Here is a 9546-nt window from a genome sequence, read left to right on the forward strand (position 1 = left end):
CCGACCAGACACCCAAGGTTAGGCAAGGGGGATCCATGTGAGCAGAGATGGAAGCTTAAAGCGGAGAACCAATGCATATGTTACTCGGTGGAGAAGATGAATAGAAAGTTATGGAAAGAAGGAAATCAATGGACCATGGAATTAATTGAGGAACTGAGTGGGAGAGTTAATTGGGGCCGATGCGTTAGAAGATGTGCATTCTGTACGCACCAGCATGTTGTGGTGATGGTGGGTGACCTGGTAACCGAAGGCTATGTGTGGGCGTGGGGCCTGGGAAATGATTGGGAGTGATTTTTTTCTTTTAGGGAAAATTACCTCAAGAGGTGGGCTGTATGAAATGTGACGTGGCTTCGTGTGATTGGATGCTGAGGTGTCTATGCTGCATGTTGAGATAAATCAAGTAGTGGGGGTGAACTTCTTAAGTATGTAGGATATATGAGGCAAATATTTTGCCTCGGTTTCGGGGAAAAAAAACAAGCACTCACTACAAAATTCTGAAACTTTGCCGGTGAAAGCAGCAAGCTGGAAAACACAACGCATAAACTGAATCTGCGGCCCAAGCAACTCTGCATGCAACAAGAGATCAATTTGATAACACCCCCACCCCACAGGAAGCGCTAGAGCGCGCCGATGTATCTTTCTGAATTTGGGCATTCTGTCAGCTTATTGTGTGCCAACTGGGCATGAATCGCCAAGCAAAAGCATAAGACAGAAGACAGCGTGATTCGGCGCCGAACTGCGACCAGAAACCCTAAAAATATCCCCCGATCCCTCCAAACAAGTCCCTAATGCCCAGAGATAATCACAGGCACAGGGAGTCGAGGATCAAACCATGAGAAAACCCCTAATTTACCTCACCCGTCACAAGAATTAGTGGCCAGTCGGCAGTCTGCCACCCCGCCCGTAGCGCGCGGCTTCGACTAAAATGGAATGCGATGGGAGCCGGCATGGGCCCTTGTTTGTTGTCTCGGGTGCAGAGAATCGGGTGTTTTTTTTGTTGTTGTTGTTTTTGAGCGAAAGAGAATCCGGGTGGTGGGGTAGAGTATCGTCGGTTGGCCCTTCCGAGGCCCGAATGGGGATGAAGGGAGGAGATTGGGCCGTAGAGGTGCGGGCCCACACGACCACGACAGGCCAATCAACCAAAGCCTTTTCTTTTCTCCGATGCGAGGCACGCGGCAGCCTACTCAATCAACCCAACCATTTCCATCCAGATCCCAAATCAAAACCGAAGAAGCATTTCCGCAGGATCTCGGCCCCTCCTCCGCCTTCTCCAATCCACACTCCCACTCCCCTCCCCCGTTCCAATCACCCCCAACGCCGGCCATGACGGGCACCATCGCGAATGGCGTGGCGGCGCCAACTGGCCCGGGGCTCCGCGAGAAGGCCGCCGCGGCGCCGCTGCCCGAGGAGCTGACCCCGGAGGTGGTGGAGGGAGAGAGGGAGATCGTGCTGGGGAGGAACATGCACGCCTCCTGCTTCGCGGTGAAGGAGCCCGACGCCGACGACGAGTTCACCGGCGAGCGCGAGGCCACCATGGCCGGCGTCCTCGCGCGCTACCGCCGCTCCCTCGTCGAGCGCACCAAGCACCACCTCGGTAAAGACCCCCTTCCTCCTCTGCTCGTTCCTTTGATGCAGTGCAGAATGATCCGCTCCGGTTAGCGTAGAGACACAGTGATCCTAGCTCCTAGCCCCGATATTTTATTACTACTAATAGTATTTGCCTGTTAACCTTTTTGGGTGAGGAGGTGAAACGTGTATTGAGTTCCTTTAGGTGCAAATTCATCCATGAATCTGGTTGAGTGCCAAGACAACTGATCTGCTTCCACTCTCACGACACTCTCATCTGTTTTGCTTGTAGGCTATCCATACAATCTGGACTTTGAGTACGGTGCTCTTTCCCAGCTGCAGCACTTCTCCATTAACAACCTAGGTGACCCATTCATCGAGAGCAACTATGGCGTGCACTCTAGGCAGTTTGAAGTGGGAGTGTTGGATTGGTTTGCTCGCCTTTGGGATCTCGAAAAGGATGAATATTGGGGATACATTACAAACTGTGGCACTGAAGGAAATCTTCATGGCATCCTTGTCGGGTCAGTACTCACGATATTATATATAGAGAAATCGCTCTTCTTTCTGAAATCTTATTTACATCATCTACAAACTGTTTAACAGAAGAGAAGTTTTCCCTGATGGGATCTTGTATGCCTCTCGTGACTCCCACTACTCAGTATTCAAAGCAGCGAGAATGTACAGGATGGATTGCGTTAAAGTGGACACCCTTGTCTCTGGAGAAATAGATTGTGCAGATTTTGGAAGAAAGCTACTTGAAAACAAAGATAAACCTGCTATTATTAATGTCAACATTGGTGAGCTACATACACTCTTTCCCCACTTGCAAATCTGCACCTTCATGATCGGGCTGTAAACCTAACTGTTCCTTGATGTAGGGACAACTGTCAAGGGAGCAGTTGATGATCTTGACTTGGTTATCGAAACACTTGAAAAAAGTGGGTTCAAGGATCGGTTTTATATACACTGTGATGGTGCTCTGTTTGGTCTGATGATGCCATTTGTTAAGCAGGTACCTCTATTTTGCCCCCTAAACGCCATATTGGTTGCTTCTTTTGACACATTGTTTTATTATCCTTGATTTATTTTCTTTATTGCTGATCATCAGGCACCTAGGGTATCCTTTAAGAAGCCCATTGGGAGTGTGAGCGTGTCTGGTCACAAGTTTGTTGGATGTCCCATGCCCTGTGGTGTCCAGATAACAAGGTTGAATCACATAAATGCCCTTTCTAGCAATGTTGAGTATCTAGCTTCACGAGATGCTACAATCATGGGAAGCAGGAATGGTCATGCTCCCATCTTCCTATGGTACACCCTCAACAGGAAAGGCTATAGAGGTTTTCAGAAGGAAGTTCAGAAGTGCTTGAGAAATGCACATTACCTGAAAGATCGGCTCAAGGATGCTGGAATTAGCGCTATGCTTAACGAGCTCAGTAGTACAGTAGTTTTTGAGAGGCCAAAGGACGAGGAGTTTGTGCGACGGTGGCAGCTTGCTTGTGAGGGAAGTATATCACATGTTGTGGTAATGCCCAGCGTCAATGTCGATAAGCTGGATACTTTCTTAAATGAGTTGGTGGAGAAGCGGGTAACCTGGTACCAGGAAGGAAAATGCCAATCTCCTTGCATTGCAGCTGATGTAGGCCAGGAGAACTGTCTTTGTACTCTGCACAAGACATAAGTTTGTCAGGAGACACTCTCCGTGAGTGGTACTTGAGTATTTACATTGGTTGGTGCCGTATTTACCACCTTCCAATCGTGCATCCTTTATTGTTCCTTGTTGTCATGGACTCATTTAAATTTAGTCCTCGCTCTATGTCTTTATGAGAAAGATCTTAGCACGGTAGCATGCTGAACTTCATGTGCTGTATTCATCGTCTGTCTTCATCTATTCTTCTAATAAAGCTCTGTGCAAATGATGTATCCAAATGAAGTTACTGGTATCTTGTCCTGTATCGGCATGCCATATACGTAACATATCTTGTGTTGTTCTACAAAGTATTGCAACTCATTAGCTAGCCATAATTTTGAATTGGACAGAATGCTTATCGTTATGTTACCCTTTTTCAGCATGTGCTGACGAACATATGGTTAAAATTGGAGTTGATTAACTCAGGACAACATTGTCAATTTTTTGTTTTTCTTGAGAAATAATGGGTCAATGACTCGTAAGAATCCAGAAGAGTCTTAACACAGAAACATTCTTTGCACATATTATAGTAAAACTTAACTGTATCTAAAGTGCACTTATCCTTGCACTAACTTGAGACTTTTTTATTCTTACATCCGTGTTCTGGCAGATTGTGGTGTGGATACAGGTGATAAGTAGGAATGCTACTTTTATGCATAAATGGCCTACCACTAGCAACAAAAGTTTAATCTATCTGTCAGATACTCGGATAAGGTCAGAACCTCTTGGCCGACTAAATGCCGCATCTATCTTTATATCTGGATTCAACCTATTTCTGTCAGCTGCCAGAGTGCATCTAGAGGCGATAAAGATGTGTTCCTTATTTCATGTGAAAGAAAAAAACCAATGCCTGCTCTTGCACCGAGCTACTTAAGTTGACTTCTGACATGGAAACTGACTCCTAACCCTATGCTTTCCTGATATTACTACCGACCGCCTGGACGGCTGGACCATATAACTGGAACACCTGCTTCTGATTTCCCCGACAGGGAGTCGACAAAATATCATTAAATGGACTACTTTCATGGGTGTTTTCCAGTTTACAGCTGATATGGGCCTTAGATTTATGAAAATATAAGCTAACTAGGAGTAAAAGATTGGAGGCGGCATGAAAATAGTTTAATTTTCACGGTAACTAAGCTCTTTCACCATGCAAGTGATAAGATGCTGCCTCATAAAGTTATTAATATGTCAGTGCCTCTTCAGTTCAGGTGATCCATATCCCATTTGCTGATAAGAGTCTATTGCTTGTTTTTTGCTATTTGTATCGGTTCATGCTCATCTTAGCCCGGGTGATATTTAAATAACCTGTGGATCAGCTTTCACCACAGAGTGCTCTGAGCCTATTGTGCTTTGTTCTCCTTTTGACTGTTAGTCACACCTGATTATTTAAATGACGCGCTTTTGATGTTCTATGGCTATTTAAGCTTTTATTGTTACTAGTAATTTGTACGTGCTTTGCACGTCAGATTATTATTTGAACTATTAAAATAAAAATGTAAACATCTATATTATGCTTAAATTTAATTATCATGTAATTCAAAAGAAGATTTATGTTTTCTAATGGGAACTCCTTTAAACTTTTATATAATTCACATCAACACACAATGGTGCAACATCGTTCTTTATGAAGAATGGTTGAGCAGGGCCTCGTTTTAATTTCACTAAGAAATTTTATTGACGTGTGCCATGAAATATTGTTTCGCATATTCAAATTAATTAATTTCCAACTTTGCATTTTCCTCCTTTTACCAACATCAAGTCAGTTTTTTCAAAAATATATATTTCTTTTTGGGTCATAATCTCAATCTTTTTACTCGTTTCATAATCTCTATTTCAGTCTTGTGTCCTCGAGATCACTATGTGTTTGAAACAACTGATGAAAATATTTTTAAAAAGTCAAAAAAAAAACTTTCAAGTCTAAATTTTATATGGATTGTTTGAACATTTCTATCTATAGCACATAACAGGAGGTTAGCTCAGTAGATTAGTTTGACATATACTCTTTCCTATGGAGTAAAAGTGAGAAATGCTTCCATGCATGCATTCAAAGGGTAAACCGCTATGGAGTAGTATACTGTACTACTGTCGGTTTGCGGGAATGTGTACACACCGCACCGAGATACTTCTAGCCTGTGCTGGAATTTACAACGTCACCAGTTCACAACAGATAATCGGATCCTCACGTGAATGTTCTGAAGCCTTGGGAACAGGTGGACATAGTAACTTTGCTACAGCCACACAATCCTGCTCCCTCTCCTTGGCTACCTGAGTTGAGGCCTTGCAGCCACACAGTCCTAGATTTCTCTAGATTAAAGTGCAATGACACTGTTGATGCGAATCCCTTCGTTCTAGGCCATTAGATTGACACTCATCAACGACTGAAATTCATTCTTAGGCTTAGGGTTCAAAATTTCAAAACTCGTACACTATATAGAAGTATAGATATGATAGTTGGTGTCGATTAGATAACAATGGTCTTAATTCTTCTGTTCCTTTATCTTTTTTTATTTCCAGTTTCAAGTCTCGCTTTTGGAATTCAAAGTCTTCTCCAGTCTCGATAGACTTGTAACAAATGTATCCTTTTCCTAAGAACAATACAACATGCCCTTTTGTCTCATGCCCTTCCGGATCCGGTCACCCCACTCTCGTTTTGCTAATCGCTGCCACTGAATGATGTGTATACCCTCCACCATTTGGGTATATCCTCTCTCATCACTGTCTAGTGTGGCTGCCTCTCCCTGTTGCTGCAGCAGCAAAAGATGCTGAGTTATATATTTTCATAAACCTTTGTTACATGCTAATACGCATTTAAAGCAAACTGCGGAATAGTGATTCAAACTTTGTGGCTTTATACATGCTGTGCCCAATATAACACGGTTGGCTTAACCCTGTTCCTTATATCCAATAGATATCTGCTAAACTGATGTGATGCAAGAGCGTCTTGGCAAGGGCTAACTGCATTCAGGAAGTTGCGATATGGGCTTTCTTTCCGTTTTCTGTAGCAAGTTATCTGGAGCAGCATTCATCAGCATCCATACTTTTTACATTGATTTCCCTTTCTTGTCATGGGTTGCCTTTTGTTCTTTTTGCCATACTTGGACGGAGGCCATTTCTCCTTATGGGTAACCTATAGGTTTGAGGCATTGTGCTCTTCTTGTAACTTGAATGGTTAAATATACCAAGTCTAAAAAGCACAAAGTGACTTCAGATAAGGTTAAATTAGGGGCACCTTGGAAGGATCGCATGATTTACACGTAGATGTCTACAAGTTCATCACTGAAGAAGGTCTGGTAGAATGGTCAGAGCTTGTGGCAAACAATTTATGTGTATATTAGAAGCGAGAAGTCGGAGTCATTGGTGCGTACTTTCTTGACATCATAAGAGGAGCTCATAGGATAGCTTTGGTCTTTGCAGATAAGCACGAGTAGAAATTAAAAACACCGCCCATGGGCACTAACAGGCCGTTGATTATCCTACTGAGCTGACCCTGCTGATCCGCATGATCTTTCTCAATGCTGTTGCCTGAATTTTATCTCCAAAATCTTGTCACTGTTTTATGATCTTGGGCATTGCCTCATCTACATTCCCTAGTCCAGCTGCCGCAATCGAAACATTGGATCCTTCGTCATCCTACGTCCGGGCTCATCTGAAGCAACTGAAGTTATTATGTATTTGACACGGATATTTGCTAACAGATCCAATACTCATGAAACACCCCTCCTCGTGCTTCATTGTTAGGGTACTCTGAATTATGCCTAGTAGCTTTACTAAAGTAGTAGCTATTATCACAATACAGATACACAAGATCTCAGATGTAACTGGCTTTGATACAACAGAAAACAGTAAGCCATTATGCTTGTTACTGTCAGCAACGTGCGAAAGAAACACACATTTTCATGGAGGAAGCAGCACTCATCGTGGTTTATATGGATGATGATGCTTCGTTGCACACCATATAGCATAATTTTTGTGCGAGGATTGCTTTGCTGTCGACTAATCAGTCATCTAACAGGTGCTTTACCCACTAGGACTGCCGCTGATGACCCAAGTAGCCCTTATTTGACAAATCACCCTCCGGTTTGCTGTGCTGTATGGCTGATTCTGATGCACTCAAAGTGGAAAAATGGAGAATAATGATCCAACTTTTTCCTTCCTCTCTTAGTATTCGCCGCAGTCCTTATCGCTTCTGTAGTTGTATAGTTAATTTCAAGTTGCAACAGCTATATAAATAATTCTATACCAAGTTGCAGCTGATTCTCCTCGGATCTGTCCATGCCAAAATATTTGCGGGGCAGTTTCACGATCCGTAACATATCCAGAGTGCACTTTCCTGCAGTTATGAGTGGTGTTTCCGTAAACTTGCAGGAATGGCATGTCAGTAAAAACTTGTTGTTCTCTCTCAGTGGCTTCGCAAGTCACTGAGTGAGTAGCCCCTGATCAATGTTTGACTCAATCAGGCCTCATGAACCCACTCGTAAAGGTGAAATAAATATATAGAACTTCATTACAATCAGGCTGAGAATGTTCAAAACCACCCAGGATGACCTTAAGAGCAAATGCCTCGGTACTGTATTTTCAAGTCGAACCAGACAAGGTCTCATTCCATTTTATACTGTTCCGATCTCCTTGCCTGCATATGTACTTTTATTATCAGGCAGACAAGACATGGTGCTCCGTATGGCCCTCTGATTCCCAGAAAACGCACCGAGATCAGATGCAGCCCACTTGCCACAACCAAATGAATTTCCAACTCGCCAGGAAGCATTTGTCTCGATTGGCCTGTAAGGACAAAAAGGTCAGCCTGCCCTACCAAATAAAATAATTCAGGCCATTTTGTTGCAGCCTTAAACCTTAATGAGCCTATAAATACCTGAGCATAACCGCGGCTTATGATTCTACCCGGGGCAAATCACACAGCAGCAATACAGAAAGACCAACTACGAAGCTAGATCGATTCACGTTCTTTGCGGTTACATGCAGGATTCTGAAGAAAGATTACCAAGAGTGAACATGTACTCAAGAAGGACACTGCTTCACACTCCTTCATTCTCCGGTCCAAGCCAGCCGGTGCCCGGAGCCACGGTGACCGATGGCGGCGCTCCGGGGAGCAACTTCGACGCGAACGTGGTCATGATCCTCGCCGTTCTCCTCTGCGCGCTCATCTGCGCGCTGGGGCTCAACTCGGTCGTCCGGTGCGCGCTGCGGTGCTCGAGCCGGGCGGCGGCGGACGCGGAGCCCAGCCGGGTCGCGCGGCTGGCCAAGGGCGGGCTGAGGAGGAAGGCCGTGCGAGCCATGCCGATCATGGTCTACTCCGCGGGGCTCAAGCTCAACACCGCCTGCCCGATGTGCACCATCTGCCTCTCGGATTTCGAGGCCGGGGAGCACGTGAAGGTCCTCCCCAAGTGCAACCATGGCTTCCACGTCAGATGCATTGACCGGTGGCTCCTGGCGCGCTCCACCTGCCCGACGTGCCGCCAGTCCTTGTTCGCGGAGCCGCACAAGGCGTGTGGGTGCTCCGAGGCCAGCCAGCCCGACCCGGCGCGTGTCCACTCTGTGCTCGTGCCGCTCAGGCCTGAAGGTTTGATCACCACGTATGATTTTTAGTTGCTTCCACTTGTTGCATGAAAGATGACGGAGCGGGGTGTAAAACAACAGAAGGTTGTGTTCACTCGTTGTTACTGCCAAAAACTGGCTTGAAGTAATTTTCTTGTAGTCGTGTTGCTCCCGTGCATTGTGTAGTCCCTAGCTAGTAGTATACTGGAAGAAATTGTACATTTCCTCCGTGTTTCAGCAGCTCATGTGTTGATGTCAATTATTGCGACGAGTTTCTGCGAATCACATTTGAATGCCACTTTGTTGAAAAGAAAAAAAAGAAGGACAAGATCGCAGGTCTAATCATGTGGCAGTGCCGCACCACCAGTCCAGCATTATGACTGTGATTGGATTTGGAGGTCAACCTTTCGAGCGGTTGCTAAGGTTCAAGCTTCAGTGGAGGCAGCATATTCTCGAGCCATTACCAAGAAGAGATCAGGGCCTTGTAGTCTGCTACTACTTCGTAGCTAAGCCTTAGTGATCAGTGCTATGGCCCCATGATTGACGTCTGGGTCCACACCCGGCTATAGGCATGGCCACTTCGGCTATATGTGTCCATCTGCTGCTCGTCTACATGGGATCACGAGGTGATTGGCCAATGTCATGTGTCGCGTTGCTACTGCTTAACTAATCTTTCTTCTACTCTAACTTACTAGCTGTGGTTTAGAGGAACATTGGGTTGTGCTCACTGAAAA

At 45.0% G+C, this 9546-nt stretch overlaps 2 protein-coding genes across 2 annotated transcripts; both read left to right on the forward strand.

The window, feature by feature from the left end:
- The first annotated feature begins 1242 nt into the window (after nucleotides 1–1242).
- Nucleotides 1243–3499, forward strand: LOC123045443 (serine decarboxylase 1). Its single transcript, XM_044468498.1, has 5 exons — nucleotides 1243–1594; nucleotides 1859–2090; nucleotides 2173–2366; nucleotides 2448–2581; nucleotides 2678–3499. Exons 1-5 carry the CDS (start codon nucleotides 1324–1326, stop codon nucleotides 3245–3247), a joined length of 1401 nt encoding a protein of 466 aa, XP_044324433.1. The 5' UTR covers nucleotides 1243–1323; the 3' UTR covers nucleotides 3248–3499.
- Nucleotides 3500–3730: 231 nt separating this feature from the next.
- Nucleotides 3731–9105, forward strand: LOC123045444 (RING-H2 finger protein ATL72-like). The gene has a single exon (XM_044468499.1). The coding sequence runs from the start codon at nucleotides 8234–8236 to the stop codon at nucleotides 8861–8863; it is 630 nt and encodes a 209-aa protein (XP_044324434.1). The 5' UTR covers nucleotides 3731–8233; the 3' UTR covers nucleotides 8864–9105.
- Nucleotides 9106–9546: the final 441 nt, after the last annotated feature.

This window comes from Triticum aestivum, chromosome 2B (genome assembly GCF_018294505.1).
Source record: "Triticum aestivum cultivar Chinese Spring chromosome 2B, IWGSC CS RefSeq v2.1, whole genome shotgun sequence".
Classification (NCBI taxonomy): Eukaryota; Viridiplantae; Streptophyta; class Magnoliopsida; order Poales; family Poaceae; genus Triticum; species Triticum aestivum.

Excerpts from the sequence above, each read along its gene's own strand:
- LOC123045444 (XM_044468499.1), top strand. The coding sequence starts at position 8,234 with ATGCAGGATTCTGAAGAAAGATTACCAAGAGTGAACATGTACTCAAGA.
- LOC123045443 (XM_044468498.1), top strand. The coding sequence starts at position 1,324 with ATGACGGGCACCATCGCGAATGGCGTGGCGGCGCCAACTGGCCCGGGG. Across the intron at positions 2,091-2,172 it reads CTTCATGGCATCCTTGTCGG|AAGAGAAGTTTTCCCTGATG; the intron begins GTCAGTACTCAC and ends ACTGTTTAACAG. Across the intron at positions 2,367-2,447 it reads TATTATTAATGTCAACATTG|GGACAACTGTCAAGGGAGCA; the intron begins GTGAGCTACATA and ends TCCTTGATGTAG.